Source organism: Hypanus sabinus, chromosome 7, assembly GCF_030144855.1.
Source record: "Hypanus sabinus isolate sHypSab1 chromosome 7, sHypSab1.hap1, whole genome shotgun sequence".
Taxonomy (NCBI): Eukaryota; Metazoa; Chordata; class Chondrichthyes; order Myliobatiformes; family Dasyatidae; genus Hypanus; species Hypanus sabinus.
In genome coordinates, this window is record NC_082712.1 from 160991979 (window position 1) to 161019494 (window position 27516).

Consider the following 27516-nt stretch of genomic DNA (forward strand, 5'->3'; position numbering starts at 1 on the left):
CTTACTGCACAACAGTCTTAAGGCCTGTATTTGTATTGCATCCAAACATTTTAAATTTGAAGATGAAGGTGATCCATAAGCCATACAACCATAATCAAGTACAGATCTAATTAAACAAATATAAAAGGTCAACAGAGACATTCATATAGTACCCTAAGAATACCCACATAGATACCCAAGGATATTTAATGTCACTTTACATTTATCAATTATTTTACCGATATGGTGCTTCCATATCAGCTTATCATTCAGCACATGCTGAGTAATCTTACCACTGACACTTCTACAAGAGTTTGGCCATATAATTTCATATCAATTGTAGGTCTATTGATCCTCATAACTTGTGCTTTAGCAACTGAAAGCTTAAAACTCCATCTATTTGCCCACTGTTCAACCTTTTTAATTGCTATTTGCATCCAATATACAGTTAAATTGAAATTTCTCCCTCTGATCCATAAAGCTCCATCATCTCCAAAAAATGATATACCTACCCCAATACCAATCTCATAGAAAATATAATTAATCATAATATTAAACAATAAAGAGCTACAAATGCTACCTTCTGTGTCTCATTCTCTAAATCATAGGAGCCCAAATACACCTTACCTACACTACAGACCATCCAAATAAAAAACTTAAAATTATGTCGCCTTCCTCTCAGTTCTAATTGCCGTAATTTAATCAAAAGACTTTCTCTCCCATAACATATCATACGCTTTTTCAATATCAAAAAGTACTGCTTTTATTTATTTACCTGTGCTTTCCTAATATCATCTTCCAAACATAAAACTGAATTCAATGTCATTCTATCCTTCTCAAATCAGCTCTGTTAAAATGTTATATCACCTCTTTTTTCCAAAATATAATTCAACTGCTCTATTACCATATGTTCCATAAGTTTCCATAAATAGGACATTAATGATATTGGTTTACCACTAGAAGGAACCAGTAGTGGTTTCCCAGGTTTTAGAATAGGCACTACCACTGCCATTTTCCATGAGGATGGAAGATGACCTAAACTCCAAATATGATTTAAAAACTTTAATATTATCTCAAGAAATTTGTCAGCCATATGTTTAAACATACAATAACATATACCATCCTTTCCTGGAGCTGTCTGACCTGTACTATTAATAGCTTTTTTAAATTCACACAAAGAAAATTCTCATCACTAATACTATCATTGCTACAGCTGGCTTCCAACATCAGTGTATTCACTTGGAGCCTTTTCCCACCATTGTTTAGCCTCTTCACTTAAATTATCCTGATTATGAATTGCAGCAAATGACTGAGCCAGCAACTCAACCTTCTCTACTTCAGTAACAATGGTGTTACCTTCTTTAATCAATACTGTAATATTATTAGCCCTATGAATTACCCCCGCCATTTTCATAATCATTCCCCAAACATCTCCAAGTTTAACATCCCTTCCAACACAACCATGATTCATTTTATCAGTTAGTAATATATCCTTAATAACAGAACTATGACACAAAAATATTGCCTCTGACTTCACATTCTGACACTGCAATTTTTCCCCCATTCTTCTTTACAAACCTGTTCAAACACTATCAAATTGCACAGGGATTGAGTGTGAACAATTCTTTTCAAGTCCAGCCAGAAATTCTCAATTGGATTGAAGTCTGGACTCTGACTTGGCCGATCCAGGACATGAACTTTATTGTTTTTAAGCCATTCCTGTCTAGCTTTGGTTTTATGCTTGGGTTGTTGTCCTGCTAGAAAACAAATCTTCTCCCAAGTCACCATTCTCTTGCAGACTGCATCAGGTTTTCCTCCAGAACTTCCCTGTATTTTGCTGCATTCATTTTACCCTCTACCTTCACAAGCCTTCCAGGGCCCGCTGCAGTGAAGCATCCCGACAGCATCCTACAGTCACCACCATGCTTCACGATCGGGATGGTGAGTTTTTTGATGATGTGCTGTGTTTGGCTCTCACCAAAAAGCTCAATTTTGGTTTCATCAGACCATAGAACCTTCTTCAATGTCTTCCATATGCTCTCTGGCAAACTTTAGTCAAGATTTCATGTGAGTTTTTTTTTTACAGTGGCTTTCTCTTTGCCACTCTCCCATAAAGCTGAGACTGGTGAGGCACCCAGGCAACGGTTGTATGCGCAGTCTCCCATCTCAGCCAATGAAGTCTGTAACTCCTCCAGAGTTGTCAAAGGTCTCTCAGTGGTCTTCCTCACTAGTCCCCTTCTTCTGAGGTCACTCGGTTTTTTGAGGATGGCCTACTCCAGGCAGATTTACAGCTGTGCCATATTTTTTTCCATTTATTGATGATTGACTTAACTGCACTCCAAGGGATATTCAGTGACTTGGAAATTTTCTTGTATCCATCTTCTGACTTGTGCTTTTCAATAACCTTTTCGCAGAGTTGCTTGGAGTGTTCTTTTATCTTCATGGTGTAGTTTTTGCCAGGATACTGACTCACCAGTAGTTGGACCACCTTCTACTTCTTCTTATGATTTTTAATGGCAGTTGGTAGTCCAATTTAAAGTGTATTACTGCCACCAACTGGACTGGAGTGTGGTGTAGCATTGGAAAATAAAACTGCTACTGGTTCTTTATCAACTGAAAATAAATTACCCCAAAAAGCCCCAGAGATTTTACATAATGAAAGACAATATGGTGACTTAAATAAAAGTCACTTCCATAATTTAGTAAACTTTTTAAATGAAAATTGTCGACCCCCAAAGTAGTGCAGCCTGCATTTGCTCTCTTCCAACATTATACGTTTCACATGGTAAAAGAATGTGTTCAACAGTTTCATAATGAGGACAACACCTACACACCCCAGAGTGTTGTTAGTTGAACCTTCCAAATACAGATGTATTTTTACTACAATCAATTGAAACAAGTTGACTGCACCAGTGATGATTTAGTGTGTCATATTAAAGGGTGTGAATACTTATGAAATTAATTATTTTATGTTCTATTTTTGTAATTAATTTAGATGATTTTGTAAATGGCCCTGTTTTCACTTTGACACAAAAGAAACTTTTACTGTTGATGAGTGGCAAAAAAAGCAAAAATAAATCTACTGTGTTTCAATGTTGTAAAACAATAAAACATGAAAACTTTCAAGGTGGGGTGAATACTTTCTATAGACTCTGTATATGGTGAATAAAGCTGATCCTTGACTTAGTGTGATCATTTATCACAATAATGTTATAATGTTCCTATTAAAATAACAACTAGTTCCACTGGTATTTAAATTGCTTGTGGTAATTTTCAGGTCAGCATATTCTGTACATGCAACTTTTTCATTTTCAATTGCATATTAGGTTACTCTTTGAATTACATGCAAACTATCTTTTTAATCTGAAAAGTGTAGTGTTTCATTGTAATTACAATACAGGTTATATTTCAAATACTACTTCATTTGTTTTACAATCCTTTGGATAATTTGAGATGTGAGAGCCACAATATAAAGTTACACCTTTAATTACTAGAGCAATTACAAATAACAATTGCCTAGAAACTGGGTGGGCCAGTATCTGTTTCTCATGCATGAATCATTTGAAAACTGATTAATATGGAGTAATATTGTGTGCATTTCTGGTCACATATATACAAGAAAGATGCCAATAAGATTGAAAGAGTACAGAGATAATTAACAAGGATGTTGCTGAGACTTGAGGACCTGAGTTATAAGGAAAGGTTGAATAGGTTAGAAATGTCTTGAGCTTAGAGGGATGAGGAGCAATTTGATAGAGGTATACACATTTATGAGGGGTATAGATAAGTAAATGCATCAGACTTTTTCCAGTGAAAATGGGTGAGACTTGAGCTGGGGGTGAAATGTGAAATATTTAATGGGAACTTCACTTAGAAGGTGGTGCGAGTGAAACAAGCTGCCATTACAACACTTTATATTCTGTTTGGGTAGCCTCCAACCTGATGACATGAACATTGATTTCTCAAACTTACAGTAATTGCTTCCTCACCTTCACAATTTCCATTCAAATTTCCCCCTCTCACCTTATCTCCTTCCCTGCCCATCAATTCCCTCTGGGAATTCTGCTCATCCCCCCCCCCCCACCTTTTGTCAATGGTGTTCCACCTTCTCCTATCAGATTCCCCCTTCTCCAGCCCTTTATCTCTTTCACCTATCAACCTCCCAGCTCTTTACTTCACCCCTCCTCCTCTCCTGCTTACACCTATCACCTTGGACTTCTTCCTTCCCTCCCCCTACGTTATTGGTCTAACTTCTTAGCTTCTTTTCCAGTATTGATGAAGGGCCTCTGCTCAAAATATTAACTGTTTATTCTTTTCCATTGATGCTGCCTGGCCTGTTGAGTTCCTCTAGCATTTTGTGTGTGTTGCTTGGATTTCCAGCATCTGCAGTTTCTCATCTTTCTGCCATTGGAAGTAGTGGATGCAACATTTAAGCAAAGTTTGGATAAATACATAGATGGGAGGGGTATGGAAGGCTAAGGTCCAGGTGCAGGTCAATGGGACTAAGCAGTTTGACACTGACTAGATGGGTCAAAGAACCTGTGTTGTGGTGTGGTACTCTATGACTCTAATAACATTGGCAATCATTTCCATGTGAAATAGCATCCATCAGGAAACTGGACTGGGTATGTCACATACAGTGTTGGTTCAACATTCATGTAAGACATGCACCAAGTGGTTTGTGATTCACACAAAACTCATTTCCATTCTGATTGTCCGATAGTCATTGTTGAACAGTCACAAAGCAACAAGCAGAACTGTGGTACAGCAATTAGTGCTACTGCCCCACAGCTACAACCACTTGGGTTCATTCAAATGCTGTTTTTTGTTAAGCGTGTCATCCCTGTGAATGAGTGAATTCTTCTGTACTCTTCCTTCTTTAAGGTCAGTTAATTGACTATTCTAAATTTCCTCACAGTATATGGAGATGACAAATAGAATCTCAGGGTGGTTAATGGGCAGGTGAGAGACTAAGTTGCAGGTAACAGAGATGGGAAAAGTACTGAGACGTCTGTGTTGCTGGGAGTTGGCATTCCCAGGTATGGCCGTTTTCAATTATGCACAGCTTCACACCAGCATATCCTGTGAGGACATTACATTTATTTCTGCATTGCTGGAATGAGATGTGACTCTCACAGCTGGAGTTGTTTCCTGCCAGGATCTTCCGATGGTGACACTTACTGCTCTCCTGGTACTGCTGGTACACAGGACCTCCTTCCTGCCATGTATCCCCTTGATCAGCACATCCATGTTGAATGAACCTGGAAACTGTCTTTCTGTACATGACAGACATAGCCTGTAGCTGGAGTCTGTCAGCCAGGAGGAATGTATCTTTAAGAGCTGATTGTTGAAACCATCAGAGACGGTGTAGAAGATCCTGTTTTATTGCAAAATCCTGAGTACAAACTATTGCCTGTCTAAGTTTTCACTGTTGCATTTTTATTATATAGTTGCAGGATGTCAGACATTATTGCAGACTTTCAAGGTCACGCATGGCCATGTACACTGAAGATATGGTTCCCCCCTTCCCCTTCTTTTCCCTTCCTCCAGCCTTTTATGTTAGTGGTACTGTGTCCACCCAGAGAAAAATTCTTTAAGCTCAAGACCCACATCCTATGATCTGAAATACCAAAGATCACTGCAAGCTGTGTAGATTCTGATGACAGAAATCAGGATTAAAGCCACCCAATATACAGTATTTTTGAAGGTTTCTTTTTCATAATTTTAGTGTTTTAGAGCCTCCTAATCAGGGTGCAGGCACTAAACACTGCACCCATTTCATGCATCAAATATGAATGACTTCCACTTCCAAGGTAACAAAGTTTTCTTAACCAGTATTAACTAAACAGTAATGTCTAAACTACTTTGTTTATTTGGTGAATGGGTGCAGCATTTACAACCAGAGCATAGTGGGAGGACAGCTTCTCAACATCAGTAAGACAAAGGAGATGGTGATGGACTTTAGGAACACCAAGCTTGCATTGCTCCGTGTAACTATTGATGTTGAGGTTGTGGATGTGGTGAGGATCTACAAGTACCAGGGGGTGCACTTTGATAACAGACTTGAGTGGAGCACCAACACAGGGGCTGTGTACAAGAAAGGGAAAAGTTGGCTCTACTTCCTGAGAAGACTGAGGTCTTTGGCATTCGCAGACCTCTCCTTCACATGTTCTACCAGTCTATTGTTGTCAGTACAATCTTCTATGCAACAGTGTGCTGGGGCAATGGCATCAATACAGGTGATGCCAACAGGCTCAACAAACTGATTAGAACGCCTGTCTCGGTTATAGGAGTCAAACTGGACCCACTGGAGGTTGTGGTAGAACCCACCCCACCCCCCCAGAAAATCCTGGAAATTCTAGAGAATGTCACCTTTGCTGAACAGAGGAGCATGTTTAGAAATAGGCTAAAACAACTGCAAAGAGCGCCATATGAGGTCATTCTTACCCTTGGTCATTAGGCTCTATAATGAATCGACCTATAGCTAGGGAAGTGATGACGCTCTCTGATTAGACAGCTTGTGGTAACTTATTTTTTATTCTTTCTCCTTCTCTTCTAATATTCATATCTGTGACACTGTAAATTCCTTTGGGATCAATAAAAGTGTCCACCTCTCCTGTACACCACTCCCAATCCCCCCAACACAACATACACCTTTTAAGATCTCCCTTTTAAAAATAATTGGGGAGGGGTGATTCTTTGTGACTGCTGTATTAAAATGGGACTAAATGATTCTCAACAAGAGTCACACAGAATCTCTGCCATCTCTATAGTTGCCATGGAGGTAGGAAATACATGGGGAAGACACATTTGTTCATGTGTAAAGCCTTCACCTCCTCCCAGCCAACCCTCTACCTCCACCTCCATTTCATGCAATGATTGGTCATGCACATCCAATCCATTTTTGTTAGTAGCCCTGTGATGCACAGGCTCATTAGCTCACTGCTTTGGCAGAGATAGTAGTCTATTCATAATTACAAATGTCTGTGCATAATTTTAAAAGTCTGAAAACAATTTCTGAAACCCAGCAAATATGTAACAAATATGCACACCTCTGAAAACTCAAGCAGGCATTCCTTATGTTCCTCCCTCTAGCAGAGCAAGGAGTTCTGTTAAAATCATGGGTATCATAATTATTTTGTCCACGTATTCAAAGGAGGTTATTTACCCTGCAGCTATTAAATCTTGCTGAAAATAGGTTGGAATACAGACCTATATAACAACGGCATCTATACAATGTTAATGGCTTCTTGGCAGCAACTCTTCCATGAAGACAATTTCTGACAAGACTGTAGAGGGGGTATAGTTGGGTTTCAGTGGTTTTTGTGAGTTTGGAGTTGATGGAAGTGCTGGACCTTCTGATTTAGAAAGGACGTCAGTATGATTTTTCTATCATCTCCGGCACTCAGTTTCCGTGGCCGACCACTGCATTTCTGGTCCTCAAACTTGCCCGTTTCTTTGTGGTTCTTCAGAAGAGCTTGGACAACAAATCTTGAAACGCCTGTCTGTCACAAAATTTCTGCTTGAGAGAGACCTTGATGATGCAGGATGACCGCCTTGTAATTTGTTACTATGATCACTCTTACCATGGTGTAAGAACTGATGATTTGAAAGTTAAACTGTCACATCTGCAACACCATCACCTTTTAATTTGGCTGTCCTTCGCCCAACTTGATTCCTTCTACAGCCATTTCTCTTTCAGTTAATCACTTTAGTTCATTCAATTTATTATACCATTGATCATTAGCATCATGTTTGTTATCTTTGTTTAATTATGCACTAGGTTATATAGTGCATAATATAGCATTTGTTTGAAAAGTGGTCTATTAGTTAATATGCTACTTTGAAATACAAAAAGTTCTCTAATATTTATTTGTTTTGAAAATGAATGTATATTTACCATTTCTTCTTTTTTACTGACACTAATGTAGAAGAAAAAAAAACTGAACATCTAAAACAAAATTTATATTTAAAAAAATTCTATAGTGCCCAAGACTTGCAGAGTACTGTATTTGAGAGATTTTATGTTTTATCTACCATATTGTTTCTCACACTGCATCGATCTGACCTGTGTGGAATATTACAATTCCTAAACCTGTGCTGAATTTTGAACATTTATTTATGCATTGTAAGCACGGGTTGTATGTAGTTCAAGATGAAGCATGTTGTTCAAATCAATCACTTTGTGTAAAGTACATATTAAATTCTTAAGCTTCTTCTCACATTATCCTAACCAATTAGGCTGAGTCTTGGTATCATTGCCATAGCAACAGTTTCTCAACACTTACACTTGACACTTAAGTTTACAAGGAAAAATTATAAGTGTGCAAAAATCAAATGTTTTGAACGTATTACAATTTTTGCTATGGTAAGGCCACATCCCTGACCTTAATATAACAATGAGACATATTGAATTACATCTGGGTAGATAAAGAGATTCTGAGATAAAATAATGGAAAGAGGATGAGAAACATTTTGAAAATGTCATTTGTGAAAGCTTTAGCTTATCAAGACTTACAACAAAGATTGCATGACAACATACAGATTTGTTCTAAATAAAATGTACAGAATATAGAATTTAAATGTAAAGCTACAAAATGTTTTAATTTGTTATTACAAATCATACAATAAATCTCAAATACAAAGTCAATTAGTCATAATTTCCATTGTACTTTTACTTTTAAGACAGTGGTGCTTGATCTTCATAAATCTCACTGTTAAGATTCTATTCTTAATTGAAACCCAAATTAATTTTCAATATTTAGCAAATCATCTAATTTTAAAAATCTATTGTACAATCTACAATAGTAAGTTCAGACTTTGAAACAGTCACTAACAGCTGAAAATACAAATCTAATTACCTCCATCAGATCTTTATAGTGTTGAGGCTCTCCTGCAAATAATATGTGCTGTGGCTATGGTCAAGACTAGGTAAACACGAGTTATTTGAAAGGCAACACCAATTTAGATTGCAGAACTAGTTTCCAGTCCCCTATTCTCTGCATATTTCTCACAGACTAACTTTCTTCTTCCCCCTTACTATTTATGCGTTGCTTTCCTTTATTATCATGCCGCTGTTCACCTCTACCAGTTTTGATCTTCATCTTCATCCAAATCATTGCTTCCCCTGATTAACATTCTCTACACCCTACCTCACCCAAAGCCTTAACTTTTAGCTGTTTTCTTTCCAGTCGTGAACCCATTCTATGAAGATCTAAATCACGGAATAGTATAATACAGAACAAACACAAAGTCCACCAGGTTTGTACAGGTTTTTTCAGCGAGTAAGCGAGTTTGTTCCACTCACTTGCGATTCCATGTAATTTATTCCATTTCATATGGTTATCAAATTGTATTTTAAATAACCTCTAGAATTTGCTTTAATTTCCAAATTCCAATCACTCATTGTGCTGAATGGGGAAGAAACTTCCTGGTTGTTTTGCCATTCACTTTAAATCCATGCCTCTGGTCACAGAGTCTTTGGCCACTGGGAGTGGTTTAGCTCTACTTACTTCATCTAACGCTATACTATTTCGACTTTCAGCTTATTTTCAACTAAAATGAACTGTCCCTGCTTCTCTACCCTATTTATCTATAACTTTTCATCCTTGAAATGCCGGCAGTGTTTAATTGTCAGGAACCAGTCTCAAGGGCCCCTGTCTGCGTGAGTACAGCCTGGCAGGAAGCCAAAAGTCTATCAATGCAATTGCATTTTAGGTAGGAAATGGAATAAAAGTGATAATGAGGCTCTGCATGTTCCCTTCTTGTATTCCAGTAAGTAAAAAAATCAACAGTGTATGAGATCTCTGTATTAGGAGAAGAAGGAATTAAGCATCCCATTTAGTGTCCTTTGTTTTGATTGGAATGAACAATAGTTAATTACTAATAAAATTCTGTAGTGAAAGCTTCCACTGTTAGTAGGAATGTTCAGACTGCAGCTGTAAGGTCACTTGTCCCAGGGCACCCAGCCACTGAAGCTGTTCTGCAACACTTGGATGACATTTTATCAGTTCCTGGCTATGACTGCAATGTGTCTAACCTAACAGAAGATATACAGATTGGATGAATATGGACTCCTGGCATTATACCTGCTACTTTCTAGTCACCATAGAGAAGTGTAAAAGTATGAATTTAAAATTACTTTGTAGCCTTACAAACAATTTGTTTTTTGGTCATCTTTCAGATCTCTTATCACAGGCAACTGGATCCTTGACTTCCTCACCAGGAGAGAACAGTCTGTGCAGATCAGAAATAACCTTTCCACCTTGTTGACAACCAACACTGACACACCTCAAGTATGCATGTTTAGCCCACTGCTCCACAGACTCTATACCTACAAACTGTGTGGCTAGGCACAGATGAAATGGCATCTATAAGTTCACTGATGACACAGCTATTGTTGGCAGAATTTCAGATGGTGATGAGGAGGTATACAGGATTGAGATAGACCAGCTGGTTGAGTAGGCTCACCGCAATAACCTTGCATTCAATGTCAGCAAGACCAAGGAAATGGTTACGAGAGTCAGGAAGCGGAAGTTGAGGGAACATATACCAGTCCTCACAGAGGGATCAGAGGTGGAAAGGGCGAACAGTTTCAGGTTCCTGGATGTTAACATCTCTACAAATCTATCCTGGGCCTAACATATTGATGCAATTACAAAGAAGGCATGACACTAGCTATATTCCATTAGGAGTTTGAGGAGAATTGGCATGTCACTAAAGACGCTTGCAAATTTCTGCAGATGTACCATGGAGACCATTTTAATTGATTTCATCACAGGGTGGGGGGGGGGGGGGGTTGGCACTGCACAGGATCAGAGAAAGCTGCAGAAAGCTGTAAACTCAGCCAGCTCTAACATGGCCACTAGCCTCCTCAGCATCCAGGACACCTTCAAAAGGTGATGCCTCCAAAGGTAGCATCCATCTTTAAGGACCTCCATCACCCAGGACGTGCCTGAAGACACACACACACTCAACATTGCAGGAACAGTCTCTTCCACTCTGCTATCAGATTACTGAATGGACCATGAACTCATGAAATCTACCACAGTATTTTCCCCTCTCTTTTGGCATTACTTACATTATTTGATTTTCTTCCTTTTATATATAGTACTTACTATAATTTATAGTCTATATTATTATGCATTGCAATATAATGCTGTTGAAAAACAGTCGATTTCATGACATATGCCAGTGATTCTGATTTATCTAAACTTGTTAACTGAGTTGGAGATTAACTTAGAAAGGCTGTGGCCCAAATACTCAACTGAATTCCAAATTTAGCCATGACAATTAAATTGCATACACAATTGAATTGTTGATTTATGTATATACTTCGACCCCCTCTATTATTTTAGCAGCAAATTTAATCCTTTATCGGCCAAATAAGCATCCAAATAGTTGAACTTCAGACAACACTTTGAGATAATGAAGATGCTCCTAAGTATAAATAATGTTATAAGTCTGTACTTATTCAAAATTCTGAGGTGCAAGGGGACTGGGAGTCCTTGTGCAGGATTCCCTAAAGGTTAATTTGTAGGTTGAATCAGTGGTGGGGAAGGCAAATGTAACGTGGGCATTCATTTCAAGAGGACTAGAATATAAAAGCAAAGATGTAATCTTGAAGCTTTACAAAGCACTTCAAGTATTGTGAGCAGTTTTTGTGCCCCTTATCTGAGAAAGGACATGCTGACATTGGACAGGGTTCAAAGGAGGTTCATGAAAATGATTCCAGGATTGAAAGGTTTGTCATATGAGGACCATTAGATGGCTCCAGTTACTACTCACTGGAATCCAGAAGAATGAGGGAGGGCCTCATTGAAACCTATTGAATGTTGAAAGACCATGATAGAGTGGATGTGGAGAGGATGCTTCCTAAGGTGGAGGAGGCTAAGGCCGAGGATACAGCCTCAGAATAGAGGGATGTCCACTTAGAACTGAAATGAGGAGGGATTTCTTCAGCCAGAGAGTGGTGAATTTGTGGAATTTGCTGCTACAAGTGGTTGTGGAGGCCAAGTCATTGGATATATTTAAGAGGTAGATGGATTTTTGATTAGTTAGGGCATGAAGGGACACCAGGACAAAGCAGGAGATTGGAGTTGAGAAGGAAAATAGAGCAGCCATGATGAAATGGCGAAGCAGACTCAATGGGCCAAATAGCCTAATTCTGCTCCTACATCTTATGGACTTATGGTATTATGGGCAACACACATAAAATGCCGGAGGAAAAGAGTACAGTTGATGTTTCAGATTTCAAACATCTGAAGATTTTCTCTTGTTTGTGTCATAGTATTATGGTCTTACTTCAAATCTGATGCAATTTCAAAACATAAATAAAACAGAAAAATTAAAATGATAGAGGTATTTGAAAAGGAAGAACCAATATTAACAGACAAAATGTTGGAGGAACTTAGTGGATCAGGCAGCATTTGTGGAGAGAAATGGATCATCAATGTTTTGAGTCAAGACCCCATCATGTGGACTGAACAATACACCTCTGGCAATTGAGATTCCAAAGCAAAGAGCTACAACAAAGTATAATTGTCCTCATGTATGATCAATGGGAGGTGTCAGAAATTTACTTTTAATGGAAGTTAAATAGTCTGCCAAATTTCTGTATGGTTCAAATTGATCCTTGTGTCATTACTCATTTTAGATTAGATAACTGAATAAAGGAAAAAGACTGGAAATAAAGGATATAGGGTCAAAATACACTTAGGACTATTCATCAAAATGAATTCCAATTCATCAGGTGTCAGGAAAATGCTAAAATCCACTATTACAGACTGGCAACAGAGCAAATCAAGATACACAATTAGGTAGACAAAAAATCATTGTACATTTGAAATAGTTTTTGATTTGAGAATGTAACCAGGAAGGTAAATGTGAGTGCATCAATGGATACAGTATAAACAGATTTGAAAAAAAGCATTAGCAGATAAACATAGCCTCAAATATCCTCACAGGTGGTTGCTCCAATCAAACATGTTCCTACTTTGAATCTTGTGTAGTGTTACGTGAGCTTCCTTCATTCCCCAGCAATAATGCTGGCATATCTGCCCAACTCACAACCAGGTTAGACCTGGTGCAACTTCAGCAAATCTTCAATACAGGGGAACAGATGCAGGGGAGTGGGACTATTTCAGATAGTTTACATCTGCTAATCAAAATATATTTCTTTTAATTTGTGTGTTTAATTTACATTTTTCCTTTTCAGTGTTAATTCAAAAGTTAGCATATTTTTTTAGTATTCTTCAATGGTTTTTGTTGTGAAAGCACTTTTGTGGAAATTATACGAATTTGAGCCTCATTGATCAGATTGGGAGGAGGTAGGTTGAAACCATCTTTATTGAGTAAGTTCTCATTGGGGGATCCATTCATGGAGATGAAATGTAAGTGCAGTTAGCTCTGTGCCTGAGTAAAAAGTGTATGAGTTTTTTTCTCAAAGTATAGGTGACATAACACTCAAAGTACAGCATGTAAATGTGCAGCTGCATTAAGTAATTAGTAAAGCAAACAATATGAAGGAACAGTATTTCAAGGGGCTTGGTGTACAAGAGGAACTAGGCCTTACCAATATTACACAAAGTATTACTGAGACCACAGTATGTACAATTTTGACTTCCTAATGATGAAAAACTTTCCTAGGACATGATATAATGTAGATGGACTAGATTACATTTTGGAAAAAAGGGATTATGCTATGATGATCTAATAAATTTTAATCTTAGAGTTTTATCAAGGAAGTCACCAGGAAAGTTGATGAAGGCCAGGCAGTGAATGTTGTCTACATGGACATTAGCATGGTTTTTGACAAGATCCCACATGGGAAGTTGGTCAGGAAGGTTCAGCTGCTTGGCATTCGAAATGAGGTAATAAACTAGATTAGACGTTAGCCTCATGGGAGAAGTCAGAGAGAAGTAGATGGTTTCTTCTCTGACTGCAGGCCTGTGACTGGTGGTGTACCACAGGGATCAGTGCTGAGTCCATTGCTGTTTGTCATCCATATCAAAGATTTTAATGATAATGTGGTAAACTGGATCAGCAAATTTGTGGATAACATCAAGATTTAGGCGGCACAGTAGCGTTCTGGTGAGCACAACACTACAGTATGGGCAAATTCAATTCCTGCTGCTGCCTGTAAGGAGTTTATACATTCTCCACATGACAGAACGGGCTTCCCCCAGGTGCTTCGGTTTCCTCCCACAGTCCAAAGATGTACCAGTTTGTAGGGTAATTGGTCATTGAAAATTGTGCCATCATTAGGCTCAGATTAAATTAGGAAACTGTTGTATGGCTTGACTCGAAGGGCAGTGCTGTATCTCAATAAATAAAATAAAAATTGGGGGTGTCTGGACAGTGAGGAAGACTATCAAAACTTGCAGTGGAATCTAGACCAGTTGGAAATATAGGCTAAGAAATGGCAAATGGGATTTAATGTAGACAGGTGTGAGGAGTTGCACTTTGGGGCATCTTACACGGTGAGCAGTAGCGCACTGAAGAATGCAGTAGACCATAGGGATCTGGGAATACAGATCCATAATTACTTGAAATGGTGTCACAGGTAGACAGGATCACAATGAAAGTTTTTGGCATACTGATCTTCATATATCAATATATTGAGTTCAGAAGTTGGGATGCTATGTTGAAATTGTATTGGATGTTGGTTAGGCCTAATATGAAATACAGTGTCCAGTTTTGGTCACAGTAAAGATGTAAGTAAGATTGAAAGTGCTGAGAAAATTTACAGAGATGTTGCCAGGACAGGACTTGTTTACCTGAGTTATAGGGAAAGCCTGAATAGGTTAGGACTTTATTCCCCAGCATCTAGAAGGTTGAGGGGAGAGTTGATAGAGGTGTACAGCATTGAGGAGTATAGATAAGGTAAATGCAAGCAGGGTTTTTCCACTGAGGTTAAATGAGACTACAATTAGAGATCATGGGGTTAAGGGTAAAAGGTGAAAGGTTTAAGAGAAACAGGAGAGGGAGCTTCTTTAGAGTCTGGTGAATATCGACGGAACTAGGCAGATTAATGGCTTTGTACAGACTGGATCAGCCAAGGACCAGTTTCAGTGCTGTAGCGATCTATGACTCTATTCTATTTAGATTCAAAAAGATTAACAATCAATAGAGTTTAGTAAGATGATCTTATAAAATGCAAGTTTCTTAACAGAGTTACCCAAATCATATGCTGTGAGTTGGGTTTCAACAGCTGCAACCAGCTGTTCCAGCAGTCATGGTCGAAATGACAATAAAAATGACTTGACTTGACTTGAGAATCCACCCATTCAGAGAAGGAGCATGAAAATGATTTTGGGAATGAAAGGTTTCATGTATGAGGAGCGTTTGATGGCTCTGGGCCTGTACTCACTGCAGTTTAGAAAAATTACAGGGATCTCATCGAAACCTAGCAAACATCAAAAGATCTAAATTGAGCAGACGTAGAAAAGGTGTTTCTTATAGTAGGGGAGTCTAGGATTAGAGAGCACAGCCTCAGAACAGAACCTCAGTACCTTTAAAAATGAGATGAGGAGGAATTTCTTTAGCTGGAGGGTGGTGAATCAATGGAATTCATTGCCACAGACGGCTGTGGGGGCCAAGTCTTCAGGTATATTTAAAGTGGAAGTAGGTAGGTTCTTGATAGGTAAAACAGTCAAACATTATGGGGAAACAGCACAGGAGAATGGGATTGAAAGGAATAATAAATCAACCATAATTGAATAGCAGAGCAGACTTGATGGTCTGAATGGCCTAATTTTATTCCTATGTCTTATGGTTATTCATTTATGCATCCAGATCTCCCTCAGCATGTGCTGCCTTCTGTATACCATATGCAGGATTCACTGCACAAAGCAGCACCTTCTGAACCTATGAACTTCACCACCCAAAGCACAAGATTGAACAAATGATCAGGAATCCAAACTCCACTATGCTACATCCTGTTAAAGTCACAACTCTTTCATTATTCCTAGGTCAAAATCCTAGAAATCTTTATGTAATTGCAACTAGGGAGCATCTATAACACTTCCAGCAACATGCACTCAAAAGATCTAGGAGTGGAAAAGAAAATGTAATTTTGTAAACAAGCATGAGAATGGATATTTAAAAAAAGTTAAATGTAGAATCAAAATTAGGCAGGCATTTGAAACAACAGATTTCCCTCAGCCAGCATTCAGCACCTTTTGTGGTTATGTCAACAATATACAGAATATTATAATTAATGAAAAGTAATATAATTGCAAAAAGACAAATTAAAACAGTATGTCCTCATAAATTTGAGAAAGAATTTGATAGGAATTTAAGAAATTTATTGAAGATAACGTACTTACAATTTTGTTTAAACATATTTCCTTTCAAAATGAGCAGCAGACTTTTGTTTAAGATCATTTCAATTTTGGCAGCTATACTTTTTTAGAAGAACAATGAAACATTATTTGCCTAGGGGTCCATTCTGGAGTTTATAACAAGAAAAACAGTTTTAGCAAAGCTATGCTATATCTGAGTGCATGTTACATACATTAACTTTTGATAGTTTTACCATTCCTTTAAGCACCCTGTTGGTCTTTTCACTGCTGACTCATCATGAGTCACGTCTGTTATCCCAGACACAAAAGGATTCTGGAAACCAAGATTAAATAATGTTGCTATCTAACTAAACAAATTGAAAGTACTTCAGTCCTGCTCTGTTATAAGTTATGTATAGGTTGAAATAGTTTGGTATTTATATAACCAAGATTGGCAGTATTGTTCTGCTCCCTGCAGAGAAATCTCTTTTATATACACATACAGTATATCCTGGAATCTTGAATGATGCCAGATTATTAAATCACCAGCTTCCACTTACTGTCAAAATAGATGACAAATACAGCTGCCCAAGGACTACTAGTTGCAAAACTATTAGAAACAAGTAAGCCAAGCAGAATAATATTTCAAATTTACCATAATTATCTGTGAACCTGTTATGTCATTGTGTTCCTTTAAATATGATGACTTTTATTTAATGGTATACTTAATAAAACTCCTCATTTGAATCATTCAAGTTTAGTGAATTAAAACCAAAATTACATACTGTTGCAACATCAAGGAGGTCCAATATCACCAAGAAACTATTAACAAAGATAAGCAGCAACTCTTAAAGGAATGGTGGCTTGTAGCTCCTGGTGGCATTAGACAAATTTGAAAAAGTGTCTAGCAAAAAACAGAAATGCTGTCTATAGGCAAGATAAATCACCTTAGCTTTTTAACAAAGTAGTGTCAAGGAGAAGCATGCCTTTGAAACACCTTGCAATTGTGGTGAACTACATATACCTGTCTGGACACTTGGACACTCCCCCCCCCCCGTTGACTGCTCCTGTGGCTCCTCCTACAGACCCCAGTATAAAGGTGATTGAGGCCTGAGCCCGGCCTCTCAGTCTCCAGGATGTAGTATGGTGGGTCAACCACTGCTTGTTCCTTCTTCCAGTCAATAAAAGCCGATATCTCGCCTTTATGTCTCAGAGAGAGTTATTGATGGTGCATCAGCAAGTTAAACAAGTGTTCGTACACAACGCTGGAAGAACTCAGCAGGTCAGGCAGCATCCGTGAGAAAAGAGTAGCCAACGTTTCGGGCCGAGACCCTTCATCAGGAATGCGGGGGAAGACAACTGTTCTGTGTGGCCCTGATGCACAACCAGCAAAATATTGGGAAATTTGGAAAAAGCAGCTAATAAAATCCTGAGCGCAACTTCCAACCTGATTAATTTATAAAGTCAGCATATGGGAAGTTCCCAACTGGATTTGCCTGTGGTGACAAGAGCCATCATTGCTTGCTGCTGCAAAGCATGGGAACAAATCATAAAAACAAAAGAAACAGGAGCAAGATTTAGCCATTCACCACTTGTGCTTCTCTAGATTTCAAACAGCTTTTGGCAATGATATTTCTCATGTAGATGAATAATCAAGAACCAAGTTTCAGGATCAAAAATGGCAATAACTACTTGTATTATCCAGACTTTTGCAATAAAATTTTAATACATAATTCTGATTTAAATTATAGAATACTTATTTCACTAAAGCCATGTAATATAAGCACGTATTTATGATATATACAAGTTAGATGTATATACCCTTGTAACTACATAGTTTAGACGAGTTATTGGAAAACCGTTGGAAATACTTAAAGCTTAATTTTAATTGACCCATACTTATGTGTGAATCTAGTTATAATTTTATACAAACTGGAAAAACAAAATGTTCTCTCACAACACTTGTAAGGCAAAAGTCACACATACCTGCACTAAATGTATTCTGTTGCTAAAAATAATCTAGTTAATTTACCCGAATGAATAGAATCTTTTCTCCAACACGATATCGTCCTTGAGAAAGTCTCTCCACGGAAAACTTCTGTGGACATTTACAAGGGGGATCTTCTGAAATCTGTTTCACCTAAAAGAAAATTAATCACACTGAAAATCATATGATAATCATATCAATGTGATAAACACCTTTTAATATCTTATTACAAATAGTTATTTACTATCCAAAAGCTACTGTTTATTTTAGGATATTTACTCAACATGTTTTCTCAAGTTTGTTTCCAAATTTCCAACTTTGTTTCATTTGAAATTGGGATCTTAACCAGATCTTGCCCAGTAATACACTGTACTGTAGTTCTGATGAAGAGTCTTGGGCTAAAATATTGACTGTTTAATCTTTTTCATAGATGCTGCCTAGCCTGCAGAGTTCCTCCAGCATTTTGTGTGTATTACTTTGATTTCCAGTATCTACAGATTTTCTCTTACCCAGTAAGTTTTCCTTCTCCCTCAGAAATCCAAGGTATTAGCCCTCAACCATCAGTCTCCTGAACTGGAGGGGATAACTTCAGTCAGCTTCACTTTCTCCATCACAGAACTGTTCTCACAACCTATGGACTCACTTTCAAGGACTCTTCATCTGCAGTTCTCAATATTTATTGCTCATTTAGTTTTTTATTTGTTTTTATTATTATTTTTTTGTCTTTTTTCTTTTTGTATCTGCACAGTTCATTTTATTTTGCACAATGGCTGTCTTTCATTGGTGTAGTCTTTCATTGATCCCATTATGGTTACTGAATTTATTGAGTAGGCCCACAAGAAATATCAGGAGTATAAATGGTTACATATATGTGCTTTGATAATAAGTTTACTTTGAACTTTAAGATATACCACACTTTGTCTAATATATGGTGTAGAATTCTTTTTTTTAGTGAATCCATTAATCAACAATTTATTCATTCTATTAATACATTGTTACAAAAAGTACACCCAATTGTATCTTTTGGAGTCAGACATTTAAAAAATACACATTAAGCTTATTACAGTACTAAGGATACACAAATTCTTTCATTTTGTTGGAAAGGAAAGGAATAACACCCAAAAAAAAGTTTCACTGAAGTCTGATTTATTAAACAGGTTCTTTGGCCAGTTTAACTGTTTTCATTCAATGTCAATATCCATTAGAAAGTTATTCGGCAGCAATCCTGTTTAAAAATTTTCACCTTTTCTTTTCCAGAAATTCAGTTAAGAGATACTCTGACCATACCAGAATTTTTATTTGTGCACTCTGAAGTCAGGTAGCACACTGCTAATCATACGAAATAGTAAACTGCTAGGTCACAGGACGGGGTGGGGGGGCAGTTTCTTAGAGAACCATTGAAAGATAGAAAACCTATAGCACAATAAAGGCCTTTCAGCCAACAATGCTGTGCCAAACATGTCCTTACTTTAGAATTTACCTAAGGTTACCCATAGCCTTATAATTTTCTAAGCTCCATGTACCCTATCCAGGAGTCTCTTAAAACACCCTATCGTTTCTGCCTCCACCACCATCGCTGGCAGCCCATTCCACACACTTACCACTCTCTGCGTAAAAAACTTACCACTAACATCTCCTCTGTACCTACTTCCAAGCACTTTAAAACTGTACCTTCGTGTGTTAGCCATTTCAATCCTGGAAAAAGCCTCTTACTATCCACATGATCAATGCCTCTCATTATCTTGAACACCTCTATCAGCTCACCTCTCATCCTCCATCGCTGTAAGAAGAAAAGGCCGGGTTCATTCAACCCCTTCTCTTAAGGCATGCTCCCCAATCCAGGCAATGTCCTTGTATATCTCCTCCGAACACTTACTATGGTTTCCACATCCTTCCTGTAGTGAGGCGACCAGAACTGAGCACAGCACTCCAAGTGGGGTCCAACCAATATAGCTGCAACATTACCTCTCAGCTCTTAACTCAATTCCATGGTTGATGAAGGCCAATGCACCGTATGCTTTCTTAACCACAGAGTCAACCTGCATAGCAGCTTTGAGTGAACTATGGACTCGGACCCCAAGAACCCTCTGATCCTCCACACTACCAAGAGTCTTACCATTAATACTATATTCTGCCATCATATTTGACCTACCAAAATGAACCACTTCATACTTATCTGGGTTGAACTCCATCTGCCACTTCTTAGCCTAGTTTTGCATCTTATCAATGATCTGCTGTAACCTCTGACAACCCTCCACACTATCCACAACACCCCAACCTTTGTGTCATCAGCAAATTTACTAACCCATCCCTCCACTTCCTCATCCAGGTAATTTATAAAAATCACAAAGAGAAGGGGGTCCCAGAACAGATCCTTGAGGCACTTCATTGGTCACTGATCTCCATGCAGAATATGACCCATAGCAACCACTCTTTGTCTTCTATGGGCAAGCCAATTCTGAATCCACAAAGCAATGTTTCCTTGGATCCATGCCTCCTTACTTTCTCAATAAGCCTTGCATGGGGTACCTTATTAAATGCCTTGCAAAAATCCAAATACACTACATCGACTGCTCTACCTTCACTAATATGTTTAGTCACATCCTCAAAGAATTCAATCAGGCTCATAAGGCACAACCTGCCTTTGACAAAGCCATGCTGACTATTCCTAATCATATTATGCCTCTCCAACTGTTCATAAATCCTGCCTCTCAGGATCTTTTCCATCAGCTTACCAACCACTGAAGTACAGCTCACTGGTCTGTAATTCCCTGGGCTCTCTCTCCTCCCTTTCTTGAATAATGGAACAACAACCACAACTGTCTAATCCTCCAGAACCTCTCCCATCCCCATTGATGATGCAAAGATCATTGCCAGAGGCTCAGCAATCTCCTCCCTCGCCTCCCACAGTAGCCAGGAGTACATCTCGTCTGGTCCCGGTAACTTATCCAACTTGATGCTTTCTGAAAGCTCCAGCACATCCTCTTTCTTAATATCTATATGCTGAAGCTTTTCAGTCCACTGTAAGTCATCCCTATAATAGCCAAGATCCTTTTCCATAGTGAATACTGAACCAAAGTATTCATTAAATACCTCTGCTATCTCCTCTGGCTCCATACACATTTTTCTGTCATAAGAACATAAGAAATAGGAGCAGGAGTAGGCCACCTGGCCCAACGAGCCTGCCCCACCATTCAATAAAAGCATGGCTGATCTGTCTGTAAACTCAGCTCCACCTACCTGCCTTTTCTCAATAACCCTTAATTCCCCTACTGTGTAAAAATCTATCTAACTGTATCTTAAATATATTTGGTGAAGAAGCCTCAACTGCTTCCCTGGGCAGAGAATTCCACAGATTCACCACTCTCTGGGAAAATCAGTTTCTCCTCATCTCCATCCTAAATCTTCTCCCCTGAATCTTGAGGCAATATCCCCTAGTTCAGGTCACGTACCAATGGAAACAACTTTCCTACTTCTATCTTATCTATCCCTTTCAAAATTTTGTATGTTTCTATAAGATCCCCTCTCATTCTTCTGAACTCCAGAGAGTTTAGTCCCAGGTGACTCAAACTCTCCTCATAGGTTAACCCCTTCACCCCTGGAATCAACCTGGTGAACCACCTCTGCACTGCCTGCAAAGCCAGTGTATCCTTCCTCAAGTATGGAGACCAGAACTGCTCACAGTACTCCAGGTGCAGCCTCACCAACACCCTGTATAGTTGCAGCATGACCTCCCTGCTCTTGAATTCAATCCCTCTAGCAATAAAGGCCAACATTCTGTTTGCCTTCTTAATAACTTGTTGTACCTGGAAGCCAACTTTTTGTGATTCATGCACAAGCACTCCCAAGTCCCTCTGCACAACAGCATGCTGCCATCCTTCACCATTTAAATAGAAATCTGCTCTTGTATTATTCCTTCCAAAGTGGATGATCTCGCATTTACCAATGTTGTATTCCATCTGCCAGACCTTGGCCCACTCACTTAACCTATCTATATCCCTCTGCAGACTCTCCACATTCTCTGTACAATTTGCTTTTCCACTCAGTTTAGTGTCATCAGCAAATCTTGCTATACTACACTCGGTCCATTCTTCCAAATCATCAAGGTAAATGGTAAATAGCTGCAGGCACAGCACTTACACCTGTGGCACACCACTCACCACTGACTGCCAACCAGAGAAACATCCATTTATACAACTCTCTGCCTTCTATTGGTTAACCTTTCTACTATCCATGCCAATACACTTTCTCCGACTCCATGCATCCGTATCTTACTTAAAAGTCTCTTGTGCAGCACCTTATCGAACGCCTCTGGAAATCCAAGTATATGACATCCATCTGTTCCCCTCTATCCACTGCACTCATTATATCCTTAAAGACCTCCAGTAAGTTTGTCAAACAGGACCTGCCCTTTCTGTATCCATGCTGCGTCCGTCTAATGCTTTCTTTTTCTTTCTAAATCTTTTTATTAATATTAATAATATGGACAGAATACAGATGATATATTGATAAAGAAATTACCAACATACACATTCCATTACATATGAAAAAAAACATACATAATAGTTACAATATAAATGAGTTTACCAAGACATAAGCCATAAGATATATGTATGGACATAGTAAATCTAAATATTTCATAATATATAATATAAAAAAAACCGTCTAATGCAACCACTTCTTTCTAAATGTTTTGCTATTTCTTCCTTAATGACAGCTTCAAACGTTTTCTTGTCTACAGATGTTAAGCTAACTGACCTATAGTTGCCTGTCTTTTGCCTACATACTTTTTAAAAAAGTGGTGTGACATTTGCTGTCTTCCAATCCGCTGCGACCTGTCCAGAATCTAGCGAGTTTTGATAAATGATTATCAGCACATCTACTATAACCTCTGCCAATTCCCTAGCACCCTTGGATGCATCCCATCAAGACCAGTGGACTTATCTACCTTCAGGCCCACTAGTTTGCTCATCACTACCTCTTTAGTGACAGTAATTTTATTGAGGTCCTCACCACCCATTTCATACATAACATCCTTCTTTGGCATATTAGAGTGTCCTCCACCATGAAGACCGACACAAAATAGTCATTCAATGCCTCAGCTATTTCCTTATCACCCAATATCAATTTCCTCTTCTAGTCTTCTAAGGGACCTATGTTGACTTTACTCATCCTCTTCGGCTTTATATATTTGTAAAAACATTTGCTATCTGTTTTTATATTTTGTGCTAATTTACTTTCATACTCTATCTTCCCTTTCCTTATTTTTTGTTTAGTTGTTCTTTGTTGCTTTTTAAAGTTTTCTCTAGTCTCCCTCTACTCTTTGTGAGTTTGTACACAAGTTTTTAATTTGATACTATCTTTTATTTCCTTAGTTATCCAAGGATGGCTCTCCCCACACTTACTGTCTTTACTTTTGACTGGAATGTACTTTTGTTAATCGCCTCTGCCACTGCAATATTTTTATTAGATGGCCTATAGACAACACCTACCAGTGATTGTTTTTTCCCCTTTACTATTCTTAATCTCTACCCAGATGGACTCAACATTCTGCTCCACAGATCTTATATTGTCTCTCATCCCTAACCTAGAGCGCCACCCCACCTCCTCTGCCTTCCTTCCTATCTTTCTGTATTACCTTATACCCTAGGATATTTAATTCCCCATCATCTCCACCTTGCAATCAGGTTTCTGCAATGGCCACTAAATCATATGCCTTGGTACTGATCTGTGCCACAAGTTCACTATCCTAGTTTCTAATACTATGGGCATTTAGATAAAGTGCCCTTATACTCATTGTCCTTTTAGAATCTAGTGACCTATGCGATTTTTGCTTCTTACTTTTATGCACTCTACTCTTACTTTTTTCTTTATTAACTCTAGCTTTGGTCTCTGTATAACTTCCCTCTTCTTTTCTGTGTGGGTTCCCATCCCCCTGCCATATTAGTTTAAAACCTCCCCAACAGCACTAGCCAACACTCTCCCTAGAACTTTGATCCCAACCCTGCCCAGAAGTAAACTGTCTAGATGGTACTGGTCCCACCTCCCCCAGAAGTGGTTCCAATGCCCCAAGAATCTGAAACCCTCCCTCCTGCACCACCGTTCAAGCTACTTATTCATTCTAGCAATTCTGCTATTCCAACTCTGGCTAGCACGTGGCACCAGTAATAATCCTGAGATTATTACCTTTGAGGTCCTACTCTTTAATCCTACTCTTTAATTCAGCTTGTAGGACCTCATCCTGCTTTCTTCCTTAATCGTTAGTTCTAACATGCACCATGACAGCTGGCAGCTCACCCTCCCATTTCAGAATGCCATGCAGACTCCATACGGGAGTCCCGTTTGCAGCCACAGAAGCTCCTCTCTATTTCCCTTACCATGGAATCCCCTACCACAACAGCTCTGCCACTCTTTTTCTTGCCCTCATGCGCAGCAGAGCCACCCATGGTGCCATGATCCTGGTTACTGCTGCCTTCACCTGATGAGATATCCGCCCCAACAAACCCCAAAGCAGTATATCTGTCACAATTGATTGGTCCTATTCTCTCATATCTTATCCTATTGCTCTTCATATACTTGTAGAATTGCTTGGAGTTTTCCATAATCCTGTCCACCAAGGCCTTCTCAAGACCCCTTCTGGCCCTCCTAATTTCATTCTTAAACTCCTTCCTGCTTGCCCTATAATCTTCTAGGTTTCTATTGTTACCTAGTTTTTTTGAACCTTTCATAAGCTTTTCTTTTCTTCTTGACTAGATTTACAACTACTTTTGTATAACATGGTTCCTGAACCCTACCATCCTTTCCCTGTCTCATTGGAATGTAGCTATGCAGAACTCCAAGCAAATATCCCCTGAACATTTGCTACATTTCTGCTGTACGTTTCCCTGAGAACATCTGTTCCCAATTTCTGCTTTCAAGTTCCTGCCTGATTGCCTCATATTTCCCCTTACTCCAAATTAAACACTTTCCTAACTTGTCTGTTCCTACCCTTCACAGATCAAGTACAATCTTACCCCTTGTAGGCTTATCTACATACTGTGTTAAGAAACCTTCTTGAACACACCTATCAAACTCCACCCCATCTAAACCCTTGCTCCAGGGAGATGACAATTAGTAAAATTTGGAAAATTAAAATCTTCCACCATGACAACCTCATTATTTTTACACCTTTCCTGAATCTGTCTCCCTATCTGCTCCTCAATGTCCTTGTTACTATTGTGTGGTCTATAAAAAACACCCAGTAGAGTTATTGACCTCCTTCCTGTTTCTAACTTCCACCGAGACTCAGTAGACAATGCCTGCTTGACTTCCTCCTTTTCTGCAGCCATGACACTATCTCTGATTAGAAGTGCCACACCCCTACCTCTTTTGCCTCCCTCCCTGTCCTCTCTGAAACATCTAATGCCTGGCACTCTAAGTAACCATTCCTGCCCCTGAACCATCCAAGTCTCTGTAATGGTCACAACATCACAGCTCCAAGTACTGATCCACGTTCTAAGCTCATCTGCTTTGTTCATAATATCTCTTGCATTAAAATAGACACATCTCAAACCATCGGTCTGAGCACATCCCTTCTCTATCACCTGCCTATCCTCTCTCTCGCACTGCTACAAGCTTTCTCTATTTGTGAGCCAATCGCCCCTTCCTCCGTCTCTTCATTTTGGTTCCCAACCCCCTGCAATTCTAGTTTAAACTCACCCCAATAGCTATAGCAAACCTCCCCACCAGGACAGTGATCCACCTCGGATTCAAGTGCAACCCGTCCTTTTTGTACAGGTCAAGCCTGCCCCAAGAGCTCTCAAAGATCGAGAAATCTGAATCCCTGCTCCCTGTTCCAATCCCTCAGCCATGTATTTATCATCCACCTCACTCTATTCCTCTACTCAATGTCACATGGCAGAGGTAGTAATCCCGAGATTACTACCTTTGAGGTCCTGCTTCTCAACTTCCTTCCTAACTCACTGCAGTCTGTTTTCAGGACCTCCTCCCTATTCCTATCTATGTCGTTGGTACTAATATGTACCACAACCTCTGGTTGTTCTCTTTCCCACTTTAGGATATCATGGACGCGATCAGAAATATCCCGGACTCTGGCACCTGGGAGGCAAACTACCATCCGAGTTTCTTTCCTGCATCCACAGAATTGCCTGTCTGACCCCCTAACTATACAGTCCCCTATCACTAATGCCTTCCTCTTTCTTTCCCTACCCTTCTGAGCCACAGGGCCAGACTCTGTGCCAGAGGCACGGCCACTATTGCTTCCCCCAGGCAGCTCATCCCCCCTAAGTACTCAAACAGGAGTACTTATTGTTAAGGCCACAGGGGTACTCTCCAGTATCTGATATTCTAACCTTGAGATGACTAGAGACTCTGTAATTTTTAGAGCATAAAGTCAAATATTACGGAAGGAAATATACATGCCACCTACCATCTGCACTCTGTTAGTGAGGGGAGTGCTGAAAGACCATGGTGAACAGCACCTGGAAGAAGTACAATGTAGCAAATGCAAAGAATGTACTCAGAGTTGGGATTTCAATGTCCGTCACCAAGAGTGGCAAGGTAACAGGACGACAGACTGAATTGCCAGGGTGCTGAAGTACACACCTGCCAGAATTGATCTGCAGCAGACAGTAAATGAGCTGAGGTGAGTGATATAGCTACATGATCTTCACTGATCTGTGTGTGGCAGAAGCCTACTCTGTGTCCATGCTAGCACACAATCGCCATGGAGACAACTCACCGAGGACACACTCATCACGTTGTACTTAATGGATTAATATTAAGAGCAACTTGAAGCTACATTCAGGAGCTCTGTAGACTACCAGCGGGTGAACCTTTTACCAGTACATCGTGTAACATGAATGACGAGCATTCCTCTCACCTTTATCATTATTATCAGGGTAGAAGGTTGGGCCTGATTTGATCCGGACTGCAGAAAAGCATGCTGAGAGCAGTACTGTACCAGAAGGTGCCAGCTCTGTGAAGTAGGTCACTCTCTGTGTATTCTGGAGTATCCAAGTCATCCTTTGACATCCCAGAGGCTTTCCGTGAGGAATATAGAAGAGAGTGCTGAGAATATGATACAGTACACTCCACTTGCCTGTTTGTGCAGCTCCAGAAAGTTTCAGAAATGCTCACCACCATCCAGTGAAAGTAGCCCACTTGATTGGCACCAAATAAACGAGTCTAAATATGCTTTCTTCAGTGTGGACCTATAAAATACACTGCAGCACTGCTCAGACAGCACTTCTCAAACATGTAACTTCT

At 39.2% G+C, this 27516-nt stretch overlaps 1 protein-coding gene across 7 annotated transcripts in view; it reads right to left on the reverse strand.

The window, feature by feature from the left end:
• The window catches only part of LOC132397356 (growth arrest-specific protein 2), a 167963-nt gene that overhangs the window by 14004 nt on the left and 126443 nt on the right, over positions 1-27516 (reverse strand). For all 7 annotated transcript variants that reach the window (XM_059976024.1, XM_059976020.1, XM_059976022.1 and 4 more), the window contains one exon: positions 18295-18402. In XM_059976024.1, the coding sequence (XP_059832007.1) occupies positions 18295-18402 (108 nt within the window). The remainder of the gene's footprint in view (positions 1-18294; positions 18403-27516) is intronic.